A 27,622-nucleotide genomic window follows, 5' to 3' on the forward strand; every position below is an offset into this window, starting at 1 on the left:
TCAAGAAGAAGATGAAAATGTAAAAGTTCACGCACGATGGACGACGGACGCCGGACGACGGACAACGCACGACGGACGCCGGATGCCGAACGAAGAGCGATCGCAATAGCTCACTTGAGCCTTCGGCTTAGGTGAGCTAAAAAGTTAGTGTCAAGCCCTGATATACGTACAGTATATCTATAATTTGGAGTTTTTTGCAATTTGCAATCACAACACAACACAATACATTTAGCTTAAAATGATAAAATTTTAGTGTCTTTTGACAGTAAGGCAAGAATTTGGAACAGTGAACATATTGTACTCACATACCTCGCTCTTAATAGACTATAGTAAAAGATGTGTGCTGTCTTTAATAGACATGATAATTATTACCATACTCATTAGCTTAAATCTCAACCTAAATCAACATCAATATTCTATATCATGCTTTAAAACTGCATTTCATATCTGTCTATTCTTCTTTTATTAAAACTTAACTGAAGAGCATCTTTTTCTGGGTAACCAAATGTACCCCCCCCCAAAAAAAAAAAAAAAAAAAAAAAAAAGGGAGAAGAAGAAGTAAAAAAAAAAGCATCCCGAAATAATCAAGTCATCAAATAAACATACAAAACAGCAATGACCAAATAAATATATTTGTAAGGTACCAGTACAATCAAGATATTTTCAGCCAATTACTGGATCATAAATATAATGTTGTAATATGTCATACATCAAAATACACACTTCTATACCAAAAGATAGAAAAATATTTTGCTTCACAGCATCACAGCCATGTTGACTGTAGGTACTGCTTATCACAACACATGAATGCTATCACGATAATTACACAACATACATAGAGACTGAGAAAAAAAGAGCGAAAAAAAGTAATATTTCAGTTAAAATTCTTCAAAGTGCATTGCATTAAGGAAGTGACATTATGCAAACGACAACACAAAATCCTTCAGCCCTTTGCATATCACATGCATTAAATTGCTTACAACACATGCAAGCTTTGCATTTTTCAAGAACTAATACTATTTTGAATAATTTAAATGTAATAAAAATCACCACTATCAAGAAAAACCAATTCCCTTAAAAAATCATAAAAGAGAAAATAAATACACACAGTAACAGTAGTTTACAGGCAGAAACAATTTCATGCCGTATTAGCAAACAATTATGTATCATTTCAATGGCAGCAGTCATTTTTACTGAAGTAAACTGGTATAAAAAGAAACAAATTTTTATTGAGCTTGGTTGAAAAACTCTTTGATATCACAAAATATAGCTGCAACTTCAAGAAAAATTGAAATATGCCAAAAATAATACATTGGACCTGATATCCTCAATGTAAAAGGTATAACAACTGTTGCAGATAATTGCTAAAACTGCTGCAGATAATTGCTAAAACTGCAATACTTTGGGCAAACCATAAGTAACAGACTGCATAATTCACCCTCAATTCCTTGCAAGAGGAGGGCACGAAAGCTGTCCAAAAAAACAGAAATGATTTCCACACGAGACAAATAAATTGCTGTATATCTAGGAAACAATCAAAGCCTCTTGAGATGACAGTAATGTAAAAACAATTTGGCAACACCAATGAGGCACTGCCAGTTTTCTTTTAACCAAGTTACTAAAAGGCCAGGTTGGAATAGCTCTTAATGCTTGAATGATGCAGTTTAAATCATTATATGAGCATTCAAAGACTGCTGGATATAAACATTATCTGTTTGGTTTTTCTTGGTGTCCATTTATCCCAGAGTATTGTGAAATTATTTTAACATCTTCATCTAACAGCATACTTATGACAGAAAAGGAATATCATTCTTATTATTTTCATTTTTTTTCAAAGAAAAATTTCATGTCTAGAATTCCATCAGTACTGCTTCAGGAATCAGAATGATTCAGCCCTAATGTGTCCCAGAAGAAAGTTTCGTCTGTTATCCACAAACATGAACAATAAGAAATGATTTGAAATAAGGTATATTAGATGCAGTTTTCCAAGCATGTGGGCAGTCACTTTCACAGCTATTCTGCAATGAGTCAACACTATTCCTGCCATTTCATCAGCTATTTCTTCAAAAGTGGTGAAGCTTTGCGCAAGTTACTTCAGGGGGGTGTTCCACGCAGCTGTCTCAGGTTGAGGAGAGAGTGGGTACGGTCACATCAGGGAAGCTGAGCCTCTAGGAAGAGCCGAAGATATGCAATGCTTAGAGGCACCCTGGTGGTGAGGAACTGGCCGAAAATCGCTGGAATGTCTTTACCACAGAGGGCGACCTGTTGCATTGCAGAAAACAGAATGGTTTCACTGATAGTTTACTTCTTTGGGATGGAGTTGGTACTCACTGTACATGTAGAATATGTATTACTCTATAATTATGTCTGCCAAGGGAAGGGGTTATGTTTTCATAACCGTTTGCTTGTTTGTTTGTTTGTCCATGTGCAAAATAACTCAAAAAGTTGAGAACGGATTTGGATGAAACTTACAGGAAAGGTTGAGAAGTGCACAAGGAACAGATGATTCAAGTTTGGTAGTGATCCAGAATTTTTTTACAGATTTTATGAAGGATTTTCAAAATTTTGGCAGGTAGGGTCAATGAACTTGGGAGTTCAAGTTGTGCATTTTTTGAGGTTTGCATACACACACTAGAGTGCGTGTTCTAGTTTCTACAAGGGCAAGGCGAGCCATGCAGCTGGACATTGATAATGTTAACAAAAGGCTTCTACATTGGAAAATAGGACAATTTTCAGCAGGCATACAATGGAAATCCTGATCTCGATGAAAGAACAAGATCAGTGGTGGAATTGAGCTGCTTGGCGGAGGTCTGCACTCTCAGAGTGCTTATCTAGTTACATTATACTTTCACTGATTAGTAAGCTTATTTTGATGGATGAGTCAGAGATGTTTGTACAAGGGTTTCCACACACAAGACTGTGGATAAGAAAACAAATAGACTTATTTAAGAAACCATTCCAGTATCAGGGTTAATTGAAAAAACCAGTAAGTTTGTTTTAGTTTTCTTGACTTCCAGAGTTTAGAATCACTAGGAAAACAGATAATGATAATAATACACGCTGAACACTTCTCCCACTTCATGTATGTACATGTGGTTTCCTGTTAAATGCAAGCAACACTCATCAAGCATCTTGTGCTGGCATTTAACTCTTTCAGTGTCTGTAATCAAACAGTGTTTGCATAATCAACTTGAATCTTGGAGAACCTGTTTGAAGAAGATGTTCAGTATTAGCTTGCTTCAAAGTGACAAAGGTATACGATAACATGCTTGATAACTACTGAACAACAAGCTATATCTATTACAACTTGAAAGTGTCTGTAAAGTAAAAGGGGAAGTTTTCATGCATCATGAAATTAGCCCTCGAATTTTTTGCTTGTTAGACTGTGGATGGGCTTTTTGTATTAAGAGAGAGTGATCATAAGAGGGCCATGTATCTGGTATGCATGCTTAGTCGCTGAAACCTGTGCAGAATAAATGGCAGTGCTTGTGATGCATTTGTTTTCAAGGCTCCATGATATCAATATCTTTATGTGAACTGTTATGTGGAATACCATTTAATATCTTTAGTCTCAAGGTAGGTATATTGCTGGGTTGTCAATACAATGCTAGGACTCAAAAACCCCAGACATTTTTACTAGGCAAAGCACACAATCCACATGCAGGATGGCAAGAGTTGTATATTACAATCACACATTGCTACAGACCCACCTGCACAATGTAGGTGACCATGGAGTACTGGCCTGGCTCCTCTCCCACTGGTTCAATGACCCAACCACTGGGCAAAATGTGACCTCGTGTCATGCTCCCACTCTCTGGGCAGGCTGACCACTCCACTGACCGAAAGGAGACCACATGGTGATCACCCTGGGTCATGTCAAATTAAAATTTATAAGCAAAATTAGTGTAATTCCAGGAAATCCTTTTGAATTACCTGTTCTCATTTGCTTTAATAATGTGTCATTCTTCATGGTCTCTCTACTAGAAATCTGACATGATGTTAAAGGGACTGTACAGTAATGGTTGAGGTGAGGATTCAGGCTTATAACATTTTTTTTGTGAAATAATGAGAAACCTCTTATGAAATATAAAAGAGCATGTAATTTCAAGAATGATTCAACGTTTATTTGATGAAAATTGGTTTTCAAATGGCTGAGATATCCAAAAAAGCAATAATAATAAAATGTGACAGGCCACGACTTTCATTAGGATCTCTTTGTTTCACCTTGTTTTTAGATATCTCAGTCATTTCAAAACTGATTTTCATCAAATAAACTTTCAATTTCCCTTAGAATTGTATGCTCTTTGACATCTCATAGAGTGGTTTCTCAATATCTCGCAAAACGTTAAAAGCTAAATGCTCACCTCAACCAGTACTGTACAGTTCCTTTAATGTTGTAATGAATACTCACTTATTTCTACCGTGTAGAAACAATGGAGCCAATAAACAAGTAAAGGAAAGACCAGCAACGGTTACCCAGGCACCCTCAAGAGGCATGCAAATCATTCGTCTCTATCATTCTCACTTATTCAAAATATAATTAAACATTTTATAAGAGCACCAACCCAATTAACTAAAGCATTCACATATAAGTCTCTGAGATGTCGTCTTCCACACACAGAAATGATTTCATCTCATTCAGCTCAATCGACTGCATTTCATGTCAGCATACTGACTTTCTCTTGAAAGTGCTAAGAATTTACAAGAAATAAAATTCTGTTTATACTAGTTGTTATGGAAAACTTACATCAGACTTGCAAATTTGCAGCACACAGAAATCTCTGGCTTCCTTCTTCAATACTTGAGGCACTTCGTGGACCATGTGATCTGTTTGGACACAAATATCAAACACCTCCATCAGGTTTGTGATGCTTAACATTCTCATTCTCTATTTATGTTGCATTGAACATCATTATTACTCTTACAGTAATACTCTTTAATGAAAAAATCAGATTCACTTTGTACAAAATCTAATGAGAAATTCCTTCCTATTACTACAAACTAATGATTTTTTTAATTGTGTGTGTGTGTGTGTGTGTGTGTGTGTGTGTGTGTGTGTGTGTGTGTGTGTTCATGTTTCAGCAAAACCATACCTCCTGCATTAATTCCTGGATCAAAAAGATGATTGAGAGGTATCTAAAATTTGCAACAATTCAGGCTATGATTTAAAAATTATGTACATAAATTTCTGAAATATCACTGCTTCAAATCTAAAAATTTTCAATGTGTGTATGGTTTTCAAGCACAAATGTAAATATCTTTCAGTAAATAATATATATATATATTTTTTTTTTTTGCATGCTTGAAGCTTCAACATATATTTACTTATCAAGATACAATAAAGTTGGCTGGACTAAAACTGAATCATCAGTCTTTAATAACACGTCACATCTCATTTCTTTAGTTCTTTAAAAAACTACGTACTAGATATATCAAGGCTCGACACTACCATTTTTTTTTTTTTTTTTTGAGGCCCGAAATGAAATATGAAGGCCTGGAAAATAAAGAAAAATTCCCCACTATTCTGGAAGAGAAAAACATATTTAATAAAAACAAAGAAAAAATTTGCCATCCAAACATATCATTTCATGAAAAAGCGGTGGCCCAACATCTATTTCTGGTGACCCCCAGCCACTGGGCCATCACTAATGTTGAGCTTTGGATAAATCCTTCCTAAACATAAAATAAACATAAAACAACATGTACTAAGAAAAGTTATATATGAAGTGAGTACTCACATATGCATATGTCTTCTGAAAGGTTTCTTGGATTGTTCATTTTCTATCAAAAGGAAAGGAGTGACAAAAATGTTTTCTTTTTTTTTTTAATACATGAATACATATTTGATAAAATAATGTATACCTGGTGTATATCGCTGTTCTGTGGATTTCACGAGTAGACCACATGTGAGAAATTAACAATTCACAAAAACATTGCCTCCAGTAATGCAAATGCAGTGCTTATCATCTCCAAGGTTGGAAAATGTGAATTTTTTTTCTTGAAAGAAATAATGCTTCTTTGTCATTCAGTCAATGTGGTTCTTGAATGTGAATTCAAGTAACAATATGTCAAATATACTAGAAAAATATATGGCATACATACGGTAGCATATGGAAACCCAACAAAGGGAATTTCACTAAACATTTTCATCACATCTTTATCATTAAACAAAACATCCAACATGTATATGAAGACAGTGCCCAGAATGTATAAAAACTGCACTGATGGATTCATACAAAAATGAACCATTGAGAGCAGTGCTACTTGATAAATCATAACCTGAACAAAAGGATTCCATGGGTTCAAGAAAGCATTTGTGGACTACTGACAGTTCAAATATGTGGGCCTACACATTAGGTGATTTCAAGTTTAGTACTAGTGCTAGTGTTAGTGCTATCCCCTAAACAAATGCCTTAAATCAAGCTCCACTACGATTTAATCAGATTTAATGCAATTATAACGATCATAATTATTGATAGGTGTTTGCATTAAACCATCGCAAAGTCAGCGGGAATTGTGCTATGAAAAAAGTGATTGCGCACTGCCATGATTGCTTAGTTTTAGACACATAATGAAGAAGATGGATTAAAATGCCACAAATTTCAGCCCTTCTCCAAAACAAAACGATCTTATTTTTGCTTCCAAGCTCAGATTTATGTAGCCATGTCTAGAATGTTTGTGTACGTTAAGTGGGCAACTATTCCACAGCACAGATTTTGCACATACAATGTGCATCTATTATAGAAGTGAATGCGGGTATCGCACAGCAACGCTAACACCAGCACCGAACATGAAATGACAAAGTTGATCATCAGTAGGGTCTAGTGTTAGCCAATGGGGAAAAAGCAAGTAAATCGCCAACACAAACGATGGAGCTGAGTTCAGCATACGACATTTAACACCATGCCCAACACAAACTACTGGAAATATGCCATAATTTTGAGGTCAACCTCCCAAAACCGACTAATTCAAGTTCAGTTATCACCAGTGCTAGTGCTGAGATAACACTAACACTGGCACAGAACTTGAAATCACCCATTGGATCACAACTACTTAATCACACCCATACACTGCTATTGTGCTCAGACTGAATATGAACCTACAGGTATTCAGTGAAGACATCGATCCTAACATCACCGTTTGTTGTGTGTTCAATGAACTTGCAACAGGGATGACAGCACATTTAACTTGTGTAATACAGATAAAGAAAAACCCACCTTCAGCATGGTGTCATAGGTAAATCTGGTCCGAGGATTGCGGACGGCTTTTAAGACAGTGTCTGGAGAAGCTTTGATAATACCCTTTCCAAGAAAACTGATGGGAAATGAAAATGACAAGTAAACATTGTCTTATTGTATAAGTGCAATAAAGCTGCATATACACATAAAAGTTAAAACAATGAAATTGAAGCAAAGAAGTCAATGGATGGAATTTCATAACAAGGGTAATAATTTTTAGTGTCTTCTTAATTACTGAAAAAAAAACACAACAACAACAACAACCTAGACCTACCCTTAATTCATTAACATCTTGATGTGAAACAAAACTCTTCTATCACAGATGCAATATTGTTGGACATGCCAAATAAGTGAGAAAAAAACCCCCCAACAAAACAATACTATTTTGCTATCACATTTTTTGGTCTCATCAGATGCATTATATTACTTGCAAGAAACATTTTGTGTATTCTCAGACCTGTATGGAGTAACATGAATAACTTCCAGGATTAGTGATTACATCTAGAACCTGCCTCTATATATCAAAGAATCTAGAGGGAGATGTCTTACCTATAATACTTCCCCTGTTTTGGTTTCTTCAAGATGACAACATCCTTCTCCAAACAATGGAAGCTGAGAGAGAAAACATTTTAGTCAGGAGAAGTTAAGCCACATGGTAGATAGGTACATCATCTCCACTTTATTGTGGCTATATCTAAAGGCTGTCAGTTTGCAGACAAAGTGGCTTCAAGTCAAGTGTTACAAGTGTCCTCTTCTACACATTACTCAAGTCTTAGTACAGAATTCCAGTTTTCTTCACAGAATAATCAATTCACAACATAAACTGCATTAGCTTAACATGTAAAACTAACAGAGAATAATAAAGTCAGAAACTCAAAGAAGACTTTCCAATATGCAGGGCTCGACACCAACTTTTTTTTCTCTGGTAGCCCATTAGGGCCACTAATATCCTTGAATATCAAATTTTGATGGCCAGATAAACAAATGTATTGGCCGGAAATAAAGGAAACAGAATAGTCCATTTTGAATCCTACATGTAGTTGCCCAATCAGACCACCAAAATACAACCTTTTGGCAATTTTGGTGGCCCGACATCAATTTTTAGTGGCCACAGGCCAGTGGGCCACCGCAATGTCCAAGCCCTGATTATTGTCACACTTGACAAGACTATATCCTTCAAAACAAATAAACAATTATTCCATTATTGACAAAAACATGACTCATTGTCACATGCAAGAAAGTTGCAACTGACTGAAAAAAAAACCCCACATTAAGCGATGTCTAAAAATGTGTGATCCTGATCGTCTCTCAGCAAAATTGAATATCACAATTTAGGTGGCTTGGCCCCAAGGAGGTCTTTTGAAGACATGTATATGTTAAAACTTACGACCATCCTCCGGTCTGAACGATCTGGTCATCTTCCGGAGCATTGACGTTGATGGTGGCTGCTTTTAAACTCTCCTGCAACACGTATTCAGCACTCTCGTTTGCCAAGGTCTTGTATTCATCAAGGTTTTCTAGTATTTGGAAACAAGACATGCTCCAGTTACTAAAATGATAAATTCAAGTGGAACAATGAGACCTAAAAGATTAGAATACTCTGCTAAAAGAACAATAACAAAACTTGTTTTCAGTTTGTAACATGAAAATGATTGTCTCCCAAGTATCTCTAAGCATCAAAAAATGCACTCCCATACTCAAGTACCTACCTGCTATCTCATTCCTGTAGATGTAGTGTGCTGCTCCTTTTGCTGTTACTGATGGTGCATTTTGTTTTAGTTCTTCTTGACATTTGCATACGGAACACTTCATCCTAACTTCATTTTGTCAAAGTACAAGCTCTTCAGGCTCAGGTAGTCTTTCCATATCATGCATTTTGATGGCTATACTTCTGTTGAATGTTTTGTTTTGTATTCCTGCAAAATTTGTTACCATGCTAGTGTACTATTCATTATTTTGCTATTCACTTGTTTACAATTCACATAGAGAAATAACACTAACATGAACTTGACTTTCAATCTGCAGTAAGCAGTAGTCATTACATTAAGGACAACTTAACACAGACTATAACAAAATTACTGTCATATGAAATATCTGAAGATGGAATATAATGCCTATGTGCAGAAACAGATCAAAAATTAACTGACCAATTTACATCACCATCTATCACATATACAATGTCATTGTCAATGGAAACAGTTTTCTGATAGTGTGATAAAAGAAACTTTGTAAGTGTCTGAGTTTGGCAGATGACTACTAACCTATGGCCCCATTCAACTCAAAATCCCCCGAGCCCTGTTTGGTGGTGTTTCTGTCAGGAGACTGACTCCCATCTTTCTCTCTCCCCACTGGAGTCACCATGCCCTTCCTCTCCCCAGTGGCTGCTGCATCTGCACTGAGTGCCTTCTTGACCCGCTGTTTGCGGTACCTGAGAGGAACCTCCTTGCGCTCACTGTAGAACCCAGCATCATCACTGGACGAATGGTCTTGCTGCCACGAGCTGTCAAAATTCAGGCTGGTTGCACGCGGCTTCCGCGACCCGTTTGCCCGACTCGGTGTTGATCGGTGCGGAGACTTGTCTCTCCCGGCAATCAGCTCAGTGCTCTCACCTGAGTAAATTGGCAAAAAGTTTGCATCAATGTCTCTGTGATCTGAAAAGCCCTCCGACGGCAAGCAGAAAACTGACTTGTTGGGTGAGCATGAGCCCTTGGAGTGGCCCTTCATACTTGAAGGGTGAATGTGAGTGTTGAGGTGGCGAAGGCTAGTGTGGCGTAGAGGGCGGACCTTCAGGTCTCTGAGTTCAAAGTACTGTTTGAGGGCAGCAAGGCGCAAGGTAGGTTTCTCTCTTTGGTGAGAGTCACTCTGGGATGTAGAGGTGCAGGTGATGTGATGCATGATGCTCTTGTTGGGATCTGATTGGGAAACCATAATATTCAGCATGTTAAATGTCATATCAAAAATATACATTTCAATTCAATAACTGTATAACAATTACAGCTGCACCTTTGGGTCAGATTGGGTTTACATATAATATATTATACATACTCGTCTGCAGACAGTCATTAACTGTAAGAGTGGAATTTTCCCGATGTGGAAATTTTTCGCACATTTCGCACTTCCAGAAGCTAGCGTGAAAATAAAAGCAAGCAAATATTTTTGCATGCAATTGCATTCCTGTCGTAAACACACGAAATTCATTGTAATCAGCCAAAAAATTACTCAAGCAAAAACATTCACTTTTACAGTAGGTAAGTCTGAGAATAATGATGTACAGTATCATTTAAGAGTCAAGATAATTGACTGAACACAAAAGAAATTCCAGTTCTCAATGTTGACTGCAATCATGTCTCATACTATCCTGAAAGCCATATTCAAATCTTCATTGCACTGAATCTCAACAACATATTACAAGAGTGAGTCTAAATTGTGAAACAAGTTTAAAATTACTAGAAGTTTCCCACTTTCTCGCAAGTGAATTTCCCTTATGGCATGCCACACAGTTTGGGGAAAAAACAAACAATTACATGTGTCAAGTAATTGCCTAAACAGTAAATTGCTTACATTTAACATGCTAGCAAGCATGTTGAAATTCTTTTAAATCCTAGTCAGATTGTGCTTAGTGCATTGTGCAGTGAAATCTTACCATAGCCTATGACCTCTCTATTTTCACAAAACATTTTCGAAACTCTACCCACAGAATTGCCCCGTCATACAATTGTACTAGATCTATAAACCGATTCTGAAGATACTGAATCAAAAAGTACAAGTGTAATATGTTCACAAATACACAAAAGATGTTGTGTTGTGATTGGTGGACAGCCAAAAGATATTTTGATGCCTCTGGCACACTTGGTGCTCTGGCACAGACTGGTTGCTTAAGAAACACCACACAAAAGTCCACACATTCTTTGTGTCTTTAAAATTCCATGGAGACAAAGAGGCATCTCATACTGTATTCACCATATTTTATTTTACAATGCATTTATTTTCACTAATTTCATGAGTCATGTGCTATGCAAATATTGATTAACAAACAAGAATATCAACTCACATCCTGACAGGAATGCGACATGCATGCTTATGTACATTTTTCCATTCACTACTGAACTCCATGATCGCAAAATTAAACACTTGCAAAATTCTTGGTAAGTCCCGATTCGCGAAACATTAGACTCGCTAAATATATGGTGTACTGTAAAAGTTGATATTTTCACGCGACTAATTTTTCGCGCTCAGAAGAATAAGAAGAGTTTTGCGTGTTTTTAATTCCGCGGAATTAGGACATCAGCTACTGGAACACATGGCAAGCAAAAATATTCGCGTGCTTTTATTTTCGCGCTAGTTTCTGTTGCGCGAAATGCACGAAAATTTCAACACCGCGAAAATTTCCACTTTTACAGTACACAGAATCTCTTAACAGGAAATTAATGCTCTATGTACCTTCTTCAGAAGGTTGTGCAAAACTGTAACTCCACAGCTCTTGCAAGATACGACCTTTGCCCTTGAAGACGGTCCTACAGAACAACCAGATTGACATGTCCTCCTCCATTCGCCATGATCTGTAATAAAAAAAAAACAACAGCAAAAATGAGTTCTGACATCTAGCTATCGAGCACATAGCCTCAATTAAAATACTAATGTGATACGATCTACCACACAGGATGACACATGTAATTATGACATAACAAAAACAAAACAGCAAAATAAAGCAGATATTTCCAGTTTGCTAACAGTACAAAAGTGTATTTCCTCAATGGACAGGTGTATCTCATGTCACACTAGGCAATGATGTCTCCGAAATGATTGAAAACTTTTAGAAAACCTGTCTCATACTAAACTGCCTAACCTACAGCATATCAGCAACAAGCTATCAAGGAACCTGTGTGGTTCAATGGTTTACAATGACAGGAATGAAGGGTCACGTCAGAGCAAATAAAGTTCCTGGTACCCACCTGGCAACCACTGCAGGCTTGTGAAAATTGCTGCTGGACATATCCACCGCTCCTCTGGACAAGAGTTTGAAAGGCGTGGTCAGGAAGGCCAGTATCCTGTCCACCATACCATCTGGAGGGGAATAGCGAGGCGACAGCGCTAGGCTGACCACATCGGCCATCAGAGGGTAGTCGGAAGCCTCGGTGGTCGAGGGAAGGGAGACATAGCTGCAGCCAATCACCTCATTGTCCCACTCTAAGAACTTCTCTGTATCCTTCAATGTCTCCAGTATCACCTGGCAAGATACATAATCATAAGGAGATCCACTTATTACCTCTGCCAAGGGGGGAGGTTATGTTTTCGTTACCATTGGTTTGTTTGTTAGTTGGTTCGTTCGTTTGTCCGTGTGCAAAATAACTCAAAAAGTAGTGAACGGATTGTGATGAAACTTGCAGGAAAGGTTGAGAATGACACAAGTAACAAACGATTAACTTTTGGTGGTGATCCGAGAATTTTTGGGGAATGTATGAAGGATTTTTGATATTTTGGGAGGTAGGGTCAATGAACTTGGGAGTTCAGGCTGCGCGTATTTGAGGTTTGCATGTGCGCACTACAGCGCGTGCTCTAGTTTCTGCTAGGGTGAGGCGCGCTGTGCAGCTGAGGGTTTATGACGTAACAAAGGCTTCTATATTGGGAAATCAGGCGGCTTTCAGCACACTGACCTCAAACAAGATCAGTGCGGGTGGAAATGGGCTGCATGCTTGGCGGAGGTCTGCGCTCTCAGAGTGCTTTTCTAGTTATGTATATTTCTTCGTTTTTGTCTTTTGAGTGGGTACCTCCACTTTTTTTTTCCCAGAGTGTTTAAAAAATTGCTGCATGTCTCTTTTAAGTACTGATCATGTAGACATGAACATGTTGTTATCCCGGTTGGCTAAGCATATTCTCAACAACACGCATGTCAGATTCTTCATATTTCTTTGTACATTCTGTTGAAAAAAGAAGAAGTGAAAATAAAATTTGAATCTGAATTCAATGTACACATACCAGCACAAGACTGCCCTCTATGAACACAATAACCATCATTCCCACTGCTTTCACTACCCCCCCCCCTCCCTCAAAAAAAAAAGAAAAGAAAATGAACTGAATTGAATTTTGTATTAGACAACAAACAGTACTGGCAAAACTTCACCAGAAAGAGATCTCTTCCCTTCTCCCCTCCCCCTCTCTGATGGTAATAACCAGTGATGTGTCACTTAACTTTCAGCTGTCACGTGACCCACACTAACAGGAGGCCGATGCAAACTAAAAATACCTAACACAGTTAAAACAAGAAAATTGGGAATGTAAATACAAATGTGTGTTATCTTTACCAGTTGGTTGTGCAAAAATGGAAAATTCAATAAATGTCACCTAGTTTTTGAAAATTCAACTCTTCCCCCTCTCTGGTGGATTGACATTTGCATGAAAACCTGCAGCTAATGTAATTACTCTCCTACACCTGGTTTGCTGTATGCATATCAAGATAAATCATTACATTTGATTTTTTGCCACACAGCTATAAACCAGGTCCCTACAAGCCATGGCTCTTGTGTTCTGAAACAGATTTTGTCCTTGAATGCACCAGAAAATATCAAAGCTGTCCTACTCCTACTTCCTGTGACCAATCTAATTATTCAAAATAATATCGACATCTGAAATAAAACATGAAAACAAAATAAATCAAACGACAGAATGTCTGCACAAATTCAGGTACAAAAATAGGGTGCAAACAAAGATGGAAAATGCACAGAAAGAGAGAGAGAGAGAGAGAGAGAGAGAGAGAGAGAGAGAAAGAGGGGGTAGAAAGAGGGGGTAGAAAGGCAGAGACAGCTAAACAAAATGACTGGCCTGAAGTAATGTGACAAGCTGAGTATCATGACCCCTGTCCAGGTTCGGACTATATTGGAACTGTCTCCAGTAATCACTGTTCATACACATTTCTGATACTCCAGAGACAGGAATGCGACAAACAAACCTAGCCGATGCTTTTTTAATTTATATCATGCAAGCTACATTCTCTGTCCAAATATCTCTCTTGGTCTGCCCCATCCATCCTACCATACAACAGTAGCGCTACAGTTTTAGTTTCATTTGCTACTTGGTAAATGTGAAAATCTACTTCTCATACATATATGTATATACAGTATATGATATGAAACTTATTGGCGGCTATTCTGATCACACAGACTAAGTTAGTCTGAGGCTTAAGTCCAGATTAGCAGAGGATTAACTTGCAAAATTTAGGCAAGGCCTAACTTTGGGTATTCCGACAGCAGTTTTTGCCTTGACCTTGAAACTAAAGTGTGAACTGAATCATACATCTTTAGTCTCCCACGGGGGTTAGTTGAAAGTCTGAACTTCAACTAACTCAACAGTATGTACTGTACCATACATACCGTGGCTTGACTAGCAATGGCTCATCTATTGAAACAGAGTGCAATGCGATGGTGACTGGAAAATCTGCCCCAGTTTCACAGATTTGAACAGTGCATACTGTGTACGTGTACAACACGTATATGCCAGCATAAAAATATCTGAAATGCAATGATCAACTTTAAATTATTCTCTTATGGCAGTAGGATGTAGTAATCAGTGAATTTTCTCAACATACATATGAGTCTGTCATATCAGCCTGTCAGGTACGTTGATTCTTCATTTTTTTCTGTAAAATAGTCCTTAAAGTGCTGATTAATGTGTTGAGTAAGTTCACATTAAAGGTATTTACTTAAAATTGATCATATTGATTAACATTTTTGCATTGGTTGTTTCTATCGCTGACTCACATTTTAGAACAACTTTGCAGCACTAAAGTTGGATTTTTGTTTCATCTGCAAATGGTAAATAATGCCTTAAACTTTAGTTCAGAGTTATTTCATCATAGAAATCCACAGAAACTTCCTCAGTTTCACTTTCCGCACAAAACTGCTGTGCCAATGTACTTATACGCAGTCCCTCCACAACACGTACACTAATTACGAGCCCAATTCCAGAGTTTTTTACAGCTTCTTGTTGCCAGTCTCACCATTCAAGGGACTGTGCCAGTGTGTGATAAAAAGCTGTAGTTTTGGCAGTATTGTGTTTTGTGCATTACATCAAAAAAAGTGCGAGTCTTGTGTACCAGGCTCTTCGTTGTACAATTCAGCTGCGAGTAATATTTAGTCTAGACTTAGTCTGAGGTTTCAGTTAGTCCTTGCTATCAGAATACCAACTACTGATAATCTACATTTGATACGGAGGTCCAGACTAAATGCTGATTAACTAGCTCAGGTTAACTTTAGTTCAGAGGAATTAAATATAAAATGTGACTGTGCATCACAAAACGAACAAAAAGTTGCACACGTTGATTTTGTGTGAGGACAGTCGACTGAAAATACCGGTAAGTGAAATGGGTCAACCTAGCCAGTTTTGACTTTTTCACATTTTCTGAAAAGGCAAATCTTCTTCTTTATTGTGCTAAAGTTTGGGATCATAAAACAAACAGGAAATTGTGTTTTTAGCAGTTTTTCTTACACACTTTTTTTGTACAGCACTGTGAGAAGGTGTGTCTTAAAGAGTCCCCTTTTCATTTCTTAAAAACCCATTGCACACTCTTAACTTTCAACTCTAATAACTTAAGAAAAGGTGATGCTACTGCTTTGAAATTTGGCAGTAATCACGGACAAAGGATGTTAATATAGCATGCCCAATTTCAGCTCAATCCCATAATCCCTTCATTGTTCTTGCTCCGATGATTTACGTCCTGTTTTTGTCACATTCATCGCACAGCTAGCACGGCTTGGTAAAGATTAAGCACTTCAATAGACCCTGTACTTCAGAGCCTCTGTTCTCAGTCCACACTTTTCCACAGTGTGTGCTTTCTTTCAAATATTTAGATAGGCTAGGAGTGTCCATTTGAGCTGAATTATACATCATATTAAAGCTCAGAGTCTGCTCTTTCAGAATCTGCCCTTAACTAAAAATCCATGTCTGGCGACCTTTTGTTGGTTTTGTGATGCAGGGTCACAAATAGTATTAGTACTGGCCATTACTTTCCCCTTTTCATTGCAACTTTTTTTTTCCTTTTTTCAATCTTTTTTACTAGCAGGCTCATGTAGCACAAGATACACAAATACCGTCCCATCACAAACAGTTATGCAACAGTACTACTATAACTCAAAGATCTCTGGGTACCAGACCACACAACACACAAAAGCTCACAGGTAGCTATAAGATGTGGATGTTCAGCACATGCAGTCATCGTGAAATGTGGTGGTATACTAGAACACAGAACAGGCTGTGCTCTGACCAGATAAGAGTATGGTCAGTTACAATGTCACAATGTCGAAATGTCACTCTTTGTGCACATGACACGCATCTTCTGAAGTTCAGGTGTTTTCCATCCATTGCATATCACTGTAAAAGTAGAAATTTTGTGCATTTAGCACAAGAAACCAGAGGGAAAATAAAAGCACTCAATTTTTTTTTTTTGCTTGTTACCGGTATATATAACACTATTTTATATTTTGATTCAGTCGAATTAAAAACATGCAATCTTCATCTGGCCCAAGTGAGCATGAAAAATTACTCGTGCCAAAATTTCCACTTTTACAGAGGTAAAGAGCATAGAATCTAAATCAGATTCAAAGTCTATTACGATTTAGAAAGTTTAAAAGCACAAGGGTTAACTTTGAGCACTACTAGCAGATAAATTGTATACAAAGTCTTTGTATTTTCATACTGTACAAACAGTGACTGTGCTTAAGTGGAGAAGACATAACCATTCATCACAAAAAACAACAACAAAGAAACAAGCAGGTAGATATCATTTCATTCTAACCCAGCATCAACCAATTTTACAGGAGATCCTACAACATGATTAAACTACATTTTCCTATCAATAATTCCATTTTCCAACATACAAAATGTATTTGGTATATACTGTAAAACCATAAATTTTTGCATGCATGAAACTTTTGCAAATATTGCAAGGAGCCAAGATTCACAAAAGTAAAATGCACATAAAAGTTTTTGTCCATCCAATGCACTGAAAGCCAGTCACTAATTTGCAAAAGTTTCATGCTAAAAAAAAAAGAAGGCCTTTGGCTCCAATTCATGAAGTTTTGTGCCACAAATGTTTCTGGTTCTACAGTAGTTTGGCATTTAATGAGCTTCAACAAATGCTATAGTGCACAGCGTATTCCTAGATGTGATTGTTTGTATGCCTAGAAGTGTATGAACAGAAGCAATGTATTCAGAATCCTGACAAATGCAAAATATATATTTCATATTAATCCTGGCACAGACAGTGTGCATATATCACTGCTTTGTAAAAGGGTAAAAAATATATGCAACACAATTGCAAAGCTAGCACAGAAGAAAGTGTACAAAATTGCTATCAAAATTAAGCAATTTCATGAGAGACTGTGAATAAAATTCCTATAATACAGGTTATAATCAATCGCTCCATGATCAATATCTATGAAACGTTGACAGTGGTGTGATAAATGAGGTATGAATGAAGTCACACAGGCGGATGTTTCTGAAACCATTCATTATTGATGCACTCTGCCTGCTTCAGCACGTTCTAGACCCAGATCATGAGCAACCTAAATTGACTACCACCTGCACAGCCATCAATTGAACCAATTGTTGCCACTGCTTTTGTTGGTAGCAGCACTATTGACTCTAACTTGTCATGGTAACCATAGACAGTATTCATTGTGTTTCTCCACAAAGGAAATATGCCTATTAAGCCAAACAGCTTGCTAGAGGTGCAAGAGGCAATTTCAGGCCTTGTCAATGTTGAGGCAAAGGGCAAGTCTTGAACCCACAGCAGTGTTTCACCAGCACTTATCTTTCAAAAGCAATTATAGCAAAAAGCCATGAAATGATATTGATGTCTTTTTTTCCCCCCATTGGAACGTAGAGCAAGAAGTTACACGTCACAGAGAACTAAAAAAGACAAAAATAACAGAACTGTCAAATGTTTAATCTTGGCAGATTTTTGACAAAACATATTAGAAATGTCCTCAACTGCTCAGCAAAACACTTGCTGTCCATAGATGATTTTTATTACAAATTTTCCATTAATATCAGTCAGAGGAACAATGACAGCAGCCGATCAATATCTTCACCGAAAACTGATAATTCACTTTAATATGCCATGCAAAAACTGCCTCGTCATTTCAGGGCACTGACTAAGTTATCAAAGAGCCCCATATTTCAATCTCCATGTCATTCAGCAAAGAGTTAATATCATGAACTACTGAACTCTGTTGAGTAGTATATTATTATGCTCCTGTGCAATGTGGAAAAAGAAAGGAAAAGCTGAGAAACGTCCTTGATCCAATTTAATCCTTCCCATAATAAGCCTGTCATGGACCCATCAATGCAAAACTTGATAATCCCTCCCCTCTTGCATTACTTGCTTACCATCACAGATCCTACCGACTCTCAGTTTTATATTCTATAATATCTTGGGATTTTGTCTCTCACTTCAGTTTGTTATGCATTCTTAAATTTACTTTCAATGCATCAACATAGGTTAGCTTCAAATCCTAGGTGTATTGAAAGAAAGGTATTTCACGCTGGAGAAGTTTGGCCATCAAAACAAACTCTGAAAGTTGACCCCTTTGTGCTGAAAGCTATCAAAACTTCAGCATGATTATATCAGAAGGATAGAAGGATAGATGGACTGCCATTACCCTGGATAATGATATCACTCCCCACTTGTTGTTTGTTTGTTTGTGTGTGTGTATGTTGAATATATTGTTGTTGGTTTTTGTTTGTTTGTGTGTTTTTTTTTTGTTTTTTTTTTTTGGGGGGGGGGGGGGGGTGGGGGTTATTGCCATTGCTGTCTTGCAAAGCAAAGTTCATCAATTCAATAATGACACAGCTTTCGGCAAATTTAACAGTTTGTGCTGTCCCCCCCCCCCCCCCCCCCCCAAAAAAAAAAAAAGGTATTGCAGTCGCATGATCCACAGACTTGATGGGTTTTCTGTTGTAGTTGAAAGCAATGATAGACTATATCAGTGTTGTTCAAAGATGCACGGTCTTCACAATGTTTATCTGTGTTGTAATGTGTGTGACATTTGTTTGACACACATGTATGCTTGAGCTAGTGATACGCATGCATATACTCTCTTTCAGATGTTAGCAATATTGGTAATTTGCCAAGGGGGCAATTTATCAAGTGTTTTGTCAGTGATTTTTCACTGACAAATTTGCTTTCAGCCAATCAGGTGCAAGGATTTCAGTAGCTTAAAACAGTTGTCAGTGACTTCCAAGTTTCATGAAATGCTGCCCAGCAAGCCTTATGTTATTGGTAAATTGTAGAAAACTGCAATGACAAATTTTGTTTTGGTGGAAAGCAGGAGTCAATAGTACAAGTGTACATCACTATTGATATCAATGCTACAACTTGATTGTGATGTTAGCTTCAGTTAATTGATATCTTATGAAATCTGAAATCCCTTCCGATATTCCTTGTAATTACCAGAACAGCATGCAATACAGCTATCTGCAACACACTCTATGCAGCTACCATCACAAATGAGGAACAGAAAAAATTGAATTCAGATGGTACACTGTAAGACTGAAGCACCCACAGCTCTGTTTCATGCACTGTCATAAAAATGCTCATTACGTTCAAAGAGGAATATAATGAAGTACATGAGAGACAGGGATATACTGTATACCTGAGGATGAGATGGTACAATGGTACAGGAGCCATGGAGACTGAAGGATCCATCTCCAAGCTCTACCTTCCTCTCCCAGCATCTCAGTTCATGACTGACCCCAGCCAGCTGCCAGCCAGTGCTGGAGTCTATGGGTAGGAGCTGTCAGAGAGAACATTCAAGAATGAGAAAGGTGATGGTCTCAACCAGTTAAAGCAAGGAATAGAGAAATGTGTCGAAAATTTACAAACAATTAAAATCTTGTCGGGACTTTTGATAGAGGTTCTAGAATTAGCATAATGTTGCTTGTTTCTATGGTGCTTGGATGAGGGAGGGGAAAAAAAACATCTTTCGTAATCTTAGGTTCAATTCACAGTGTATGAAGTAACATTGTTTGGGGATTCATGTAAACATATAAAGAGTGAATAAAGTTGCATTGCAGAAAGCAAAATATCGGGGAAGATTGTACAATATGAGTTGAAGAAAGTAACAGATGACATAAAGGTCAGTGAATCATAAGATATAGTATAAAATGGACATCTCAAACTAGCAATCTTTACCATGTGATTTTGCAGAACTCTTCATTCTTTGGAACACATACAAATACAAATAGCGTAATGTGGACACTGAATGGGCATGTAAAGAAATGATCATACTAATATTTGGTGACCAGAGACATACAGAAAATGCTGGCAAACAAGAAATCTTGCTTATGTTATTTAACTCTTTTCAGTCAAAGAGTGCATTTATCTAAAATTTTCTAAGGCAGAATCGCGATCCTAAACGCGTTTGAGGTATTTTGGAGTGATAGATAAATGGAACCCTGTTTTCAAACGTGTTCAGCAACACCGATTTGAAATGCCATTCAAAGGGCAATGTGAAACATGTTTGAGGCCACGATCATCTTTCTGCGAGTAGATAATTGCAATTTCATTTTGAAACGCCTTTATATCTCCAAGCTGCCAAGGTCAACTTCCAGTATACACGCCATCAGTTACAAAAAACACACACCTCGGTTGACTTCTACTTCTGGGTCAAACGGCGCAAAGCAGCTCTGCAGCGACAACACTCAAATTATATGACGGTTAGATAAACGTGGCACAATCAGAATCGCATTTCAAACACGATTGTAAAGGCCATCCGAAACAGATTTCAAAATGTGATTCTCTCTCTCATGTTAGATAAACACAGCCAAAGTTGATCGGGTGGGGGGGGGGGGGGGGGAGAGATTCCCTGGAAAATTGTCCTTGTTTGTAGAGTGTCAATGAGTTGTGAAACTCGAGAAGGCATTGCAAAGTGAAAGTAATTACATCTAATTCATGGTCGCGATTACATTTGTAGGATGATTAAAATGCTTGCTGGTATTATAAACAAACAAACAAAAAAATCAATAAAAATAATGGACAGAATACTAAGGTAAAACTGATTAAAATGTCATGCTGGCACGCCATTTCAGTCTAAAATTTGGCAGTCTTCAGATATGATGCCCAATGTCGTATTCACTTCAGGTGTCAGTATTCAATGAAAAATGAAAGAAAAATTATCACAGAGAGGCATACTTTGGATGATGAAGTTGTAAATAGTGTGTGCTTTCCACACTACAATCTAATAATCTAATGCTGATATAAAACCTCTCCGTTAAAGTATACACCTATACATACTGCATACTGTACCTGGCTACCATATTTGTTGCAAAATATGAACTTCTTGTCAGAGTTAGATACGGTGTATCAGTATCTGTTCCAGCTAGCCTGTCAACTTTGTTCTTAATGTCATCCTCAGCTTTGTTACTGAGCTTGACTTGTCTTTTTGTCTTTCTTTGTGCTGCAAACATTTGATACATGAAGTAATATCCTGCTCTAACCAGCAGGATATGAAATGTGTAAAAAACCATATGCTAAACAGGAAATACAGCATCACTAGAACCCATGAAAAGGAACTTAATAACCAATCAAAGAAAAACATTGACTATAATTTTTTTTTAAAATCCACATGTACCTTGATTTACATACCCTTTCCACACAATGGCTTTGACCTTGTTTGATGCACAGTGATTTGGCCAACATCCAACAGAACTTAAAACACCCATGCTTCCCTTTACACTACTAATAAATGATCTGTTGAAGACTGAACAATTCTTTAAAACGTTGACAAATGAGGCGTAACCAACTTCATTTAAGTAATTGCCTGCTGTTCTCAACCATGAAAAAACAAAACAAAATCTGCATTATTCAAGGGTGTACGGTAACAACCAGGCTACCAATCTTTCACTCTGATGATCAGATTCACAGGTCCTTCAGTTCATAATTCATGATGTGAAGCAAAATTATATCTTTTGCCACAAAAATCTTTTGCCACAAAAATCTTTTGCTTGCTTTGTCAACAATGTCATTGATTTAAAACTTCTTATAAGAAATGTGATCCTAAGAGACTCAACATATTACCTTTGCTGAAAGGCCTATATGTGACTACTGTATATGCAGTGCCATGTCCTTTGTTATCAATACTAATGTAACAAACATAGCCATCTTATAAATGAAAAAGTAAAATACACTAATTGAGTGATGTCAAATTTATACATAAAAAGGATTACCAATGTCATAGTTATGTGACCAAAATCACATCTGTTGGGTAGGACTTCTCACTCGTGACTGTTATTTCACTATAAGTCACTACAAGCAGTCTACCATTGAAGTTAAATTCAACCCAATGTGCCTTGCAATATGAACACTTGCATTTTACAAATTTCAGCAACACCTATATCATTCCTTTGAACAAGAATTCACAATAATAATACATTAGTGTGTACACATTGTTCATATGAGAGGAGTTGATGAGAAGGAAATGATGTTCAACAATCTGTCAGATGTGGATGAAAAGAATACAGTAGAATAGGCAATATTCTGAGATGTCAAACCTTTTGTGTGAAGAGTTGTTGGAAGACATTGAGTCCCTGAGGAGGCTGAGTAGACGATGTGGACGGCATACCCTCATCCTCCTGGCCACAGCAAATAGGAATGAAAGAAGAGAAGAAAAGAAAAGGAAACAAACGTGAAATTTCTATCCTCTAATAGTGACATTATTTTGAGCATCCTTTGTAACCGCACATTGTGTTGATGTCATCATACTGCAATACCTTATCATTTCATAACACAGTGATTCCAAATATGTAATCATTCCACTCAAAAAATATTCCTCAAAATACTCGTTATTATCTTCATGTATCACTCTTTGAATCAATGATATAATACTGACCTCTATGTCACACTGAAACTTCCACAAATTCACTAGTTTAGTTTTCTTTTTTTTTCTGCAAAAAGAGAGTCAATATACTTTAGTGTTACAGGTACAGGCAATGTCACTTTTGCTGACAATGGTGGTATGATTTGTAATGCACAGATTTGACTTCTATCAACAGTACACTGTTATGCAGGCAGAAATTACACCAAGGGAACAAATTTCATACAGATGCTGTGCTGCTTGAGATACAATGGTCTTCAGAGCAGGAAACTATCAACTCATAAAAACAGATATCATCTTTTCTGATTCTAACAAGCTTTGTAGCAAGTACTAATTTATACACAAATCTTCTTCTCAGCCACTCCCTCCCCCCCCCCCCCCCAATGAAAAGAAAATTTGTTCTAATACTGATCTTCAGCTATTCGCAGTGACTGTGAAGTGTTTATGAGGAAACAGACAACGGGTCATACAAAGTATATCCTCAAGCACAGGCTTCTCGAGTACATTTTTCATGCATTACTGCAAATTACAGCTTGATGGCAACTAATCCATGAATAAAAGAGAACTCCACAACATCAGAGATTTTACATTAAGTTTGCAAGTCAGGGATATCATCTGATTTTCATTCAGAATAGGCCAATCATACGAAATAAAGAACACTGAGCTGGTAATTTTTCAGGATGAATTGAAGATATGGGCCACTATTGTATATTTGAGACAATATTCTATACCCAGTACATACACATGATACACACTGGCAGTACCTGAAAATCCTGTTAACCACACTAGGACTTATACTATCACGAGCAAAAACCATTACCTTCAAATGAAGCATGAATTAAAATAACTTGGCAGTTGTCAAGCGGTTTCCATGATCATGTTTCTAGAAGTACATGTGCATGCACACACACATACAACAACACACACATGCATACACACACACACACACACACACACACACACACAAAGAAAATGTCAAAGACACTTTGGACTGTCATATTCACAACAGTACTTTACCATTTTTGTGAATTTCGTGAATCACCGTTGGATCGCAAATTTAACATGTGAAATGTTGCCATGCACTAGAATAACAATGCATCTACGATAGCGACGGTGTCTATTCATGAAAATAACATCTTGCGAAAATGTCTGTGACCTCCTAATTCGCAAAAATATCTGTATGCAAAAATAACAGGAACCAGTAAGCTCTTAGCAATCTGTGTGTGCTTTAAACCTATTCATTTGATGATGGTTTGAATACCTATTGGTCTATAAAAGAAGAAATATTAGTGATTGCAGGTAAGGAGGAAGAACAGAAAGGGACAGAGTAAATTGGTATAGAATATCTCCACTGAAATAACCGCAAGTTCCTTTGAACTTGGTGTGAGTCCTAACGAAGCAAAAGTTTGTTGATGCAGCAGAGCTGTCTCATCAACTTTGAACACCTGAATGGAGTGAGAGGTAACATGACCACTACTAACACTGTTCAAACATGTGACTGATAGCTGGGAAGCCAACTGTATGTTACTTCCTGGTGGAGAAGGAAGGGATTGTTGTCTTTTCCTTTTACCCTTTTCCTTTCTTCTTCATCAGACAGGGTTGGACAATGCCAGACAATCACAAACAAACGAGAGGTGGTACACATACTGTATGTACAAAATTACCACATACATAAGTGTCAGCACATTAGACATCAATACAAAATTAATGTTCTACCACTCCCCCTCCCCCCCCCCTCCCTCCCAACTAATTCACCTCATGGCAATGTACTCATTACAACACAGAACACAGGCCTTGTCAGGAAAATCGCTGTAGATCCCACTTCCCTTGAAACCCAAACTCGGGAGACCAGAAAGTACCCAGGGGCTGATTTTCTCAAACCTGTCAATATCCTTCATATGAGAAACCTTGTGCTCCTCGACTTTTGCAAAAGGTGTCGGTATGTTCACCACAAAATGCCAGGGGTGTCAGTGCACTGGTAGGCTTGTGGCAACAATCCCAAACACTAGGTTACTCACTATACATTGTAACATTGTAACATTGTGTATGCAGTCTGCGATACCTTCCTTGTACTACTTCACAAGTTTATATATTTCTACTTTGACATATCTCAAATGTCCTCTCTCATTATCAATGGATATGATGTCAAGAGGCATTTCTTTTTGTGAGGTTAGTTCAACAATTAGCAAAAAGTAGACAGAATACAATAAAATGACTGCATATGTATCAACCAATGGTGATGAATTGTCCTAGTGTTAACAGGTGATAAGTCCAGGTACAAAATCACAAAATCTTCAACTGCTTCATCAAATCAAATGAGTATCATACATTATAAATATTTTACTTTCTCTTCTGTACCCTGCTAGGCCCTTCCTATTTCGAACAAAAAAAAAAAAAAAGAGACAAAACAGCAGATCTGTATGTTGTCCATTTTCTTCTGGTGATATCCTGAAATGATGATTTATATCCCATAAACAGACACACTTTTTCAAAACAGGATATGACAGTTTGGGGGATTTTTTTCCCCTGAAGAACACAACTCCATACCATTATGATACTTAGGAACAGTCAGTGCACTGAAGGTTGTTTATGGAAAGAAAGGATATTGTATTGCACTTCATGGAAAAATGAGATGCTTATAAATGGGAATACATCCACTGCAACTTGTACATTACGATATGGCATTGTGCATTGATATTTCCATCACCAAGCTATTGATGTCACAAGTTTGAAAATGGGACTAGGCAAAAGGAAAGGATGTCAAAGCTTATCAGAGTACAACAGATGAAAGACAAACTCTTTTTGTGTGTTCCTCATGTAAAAAGCATGCTGGATAAAAATTAGCTTTGTGCAAACCAACATACAGTACATCAACAGAAATAACATTGCACAGCAGACCCTGAATGTATCTTTGAGAACAAAGAAAGAGTACAACATGATAGATGGCTGTGTTACAGACAATTTCCTCCTACATTCATCAGGTCTGCAGCTGACATGTGTGCTACTGCAAGTTGTATCATGACTGACAGATACTCTGAGGTTTCCCTAGCCTTCAACAAATGCCCTGTCTCATCCTGCTGAATTATGGGATAGCAACATGCTTAAAGGTATACCTCAGGACTCTATCAAGGCTCTTCCTTATTACCAAGCAGTTCACCCTGAGGCATACCTACCACAACAACTAACTGCTCTTTGCCTGCTAACAGGATTTCTTAAGTACTGTACGAGCTGAAATTTTCGCATACAGATATTTTCGCAAATTGCTACTTGGAGGACATTTTCGCGTGTTGTTAATTTCGCGGTTGCGAGGGTCTGAACTGAACTTACTTATTCGCGTGTTGTTATATTTCGCGTGTTGTTATTTTCGCGGTTCAAAGGCGATTCGCGAAATTTGCGAAAATAAAACCACCGCGAAAATTTCAGCTCGTACAGTATTGGCATAGAGACAGTGAGCATAGGTGATTCAAATGGCTTGTTACTAATGTCTGATTTTCAGGAAGATAGCCACCAATTTGACTACTACATTGTATATTGGGGGAATGCAGCACTCAGTTTCAGAAGGCATGTCTTCGTGAGATTGAGTATATTTGAATTTGTTTTAAAAATTTAGATATTAGCCTAATGTCATATAGCACCTCTTGCAGTGAAGACACAAATAGTACACTACATGATTGTGCAAATTCCCATAAAATATTGCTCCACATTACGCATTAGCTAGCTATTAGTGTTCTTTCTTAATATATTTTTTTCTTTCACACCATGCCCTACAATACATGTTCATGATGGTAGATATACCATGGGGATACCAAGTGGAACAATGTGCTTGTTTTTTTTATTATGCTGAGTTCACATGCGTCAACTTTTGGCCATTTCTTGAGCAGATCATTCATGGACTAAATGGAGAACCGTGCATGTGTGTTTAATTTTCCCTAAACACGAAGTAGCTAGCTAGCAAACTTTGAAATTCAATGTTAAAATCTTCTCAAATTCCATTTCATATTCTACCATGGCTACAGTATAGGTCTATATTGCTTTTAAATGCTGTTGGACAGTTCATGCTGTAATTCACTGTTTTGAATCAAACTGCCCCTCTCGTGGGTGATAAGAAATTTATACAAATATTCCTTGAATGTCAAAAATTTTAAATGGTACTGATCATTCTTAAAAGTACAAACATTCAATTTCTTGGTGCACTTTTACAACCCTGGATTGAGGGAGTCCTGTCTTTATAATCTTAAAGGCGTAATTTACCATTTGCAGATGATTAAAAAAAAACAGCATTAGTGCTTCAAAATAGTTCTAAAATGTGAGTTAGGGATAGAAACAACCAATGTCAAAATTAAAACAAGTGTAATTGATGTTAAGTATTGTTAAATATACGAAATGTGAACAATAGTTATAATAAAAATGTTTCCAGACTAAACGTCTACAGTTACGGTTTAAAGAGAAAAATAGTGTTATCTCTTACATCTTACGCTTTATTGCAAAATCTTTATATGGTAGGATGTTTTTTGATAC

The 27,622-nt window shown here is 37.3% G+C and overlaps 1 protein-coding gene across 1 annotated transcript; it reads right to left on the minus strand.

Moving 5' to 3' along the window:
- Window positions 1–1,406: 1,406 nt before the first annotated feature.
- LOC139710509 (uncharacterized) lies at window positions 1,407–22,857 on the minus strand. Its single transcript, XM_071622441.1, has 12 exons — window positions 22,782–22,857; window positions 19,886–20,026; window positions 12,191–12,465; window positions 11,679–11,797; window positions 9,500–10,150; window positions 8,626–8,755; window positions 7,788–7,850; window positions 7,218–7,314; window positions 5,739–5,781; window positions 4,748–4,827; window positions 3,711–3,866; window positions 1,407–2,262 (listed from the first exon to the last, which is right to left on the minus strand). Exons 1-12 carry the CDS (start codon window positions 22,848–22,850, stop codon window positions 2,152–2,154), a joined length of 1,935 nt encoding a protein of 644 aa, XP_071478542.1. The 5' UTR covers window positions 22,851–22,857; the 3' UTR covers window positions 1,407–2,151.
- Window positions 22,858–27,622: the final 4,765 nt, after the last annotated feature.

This window comes from Diadema antillarum, unplaced genomic scaffold (assembly GCF_040938485.1).
Source record: "Diadema antillarum isolate AM-2024a unplaced genomic scaffold, OU_Dant_1.0 seq00001536_RagTag, whole genome shotgun sequence".
NCBI lineage: Eukaryota > Metazoa > Echinodermata > Echinoidea > Diadematoida > Diadematidae > Diadema > Diadema antillarum.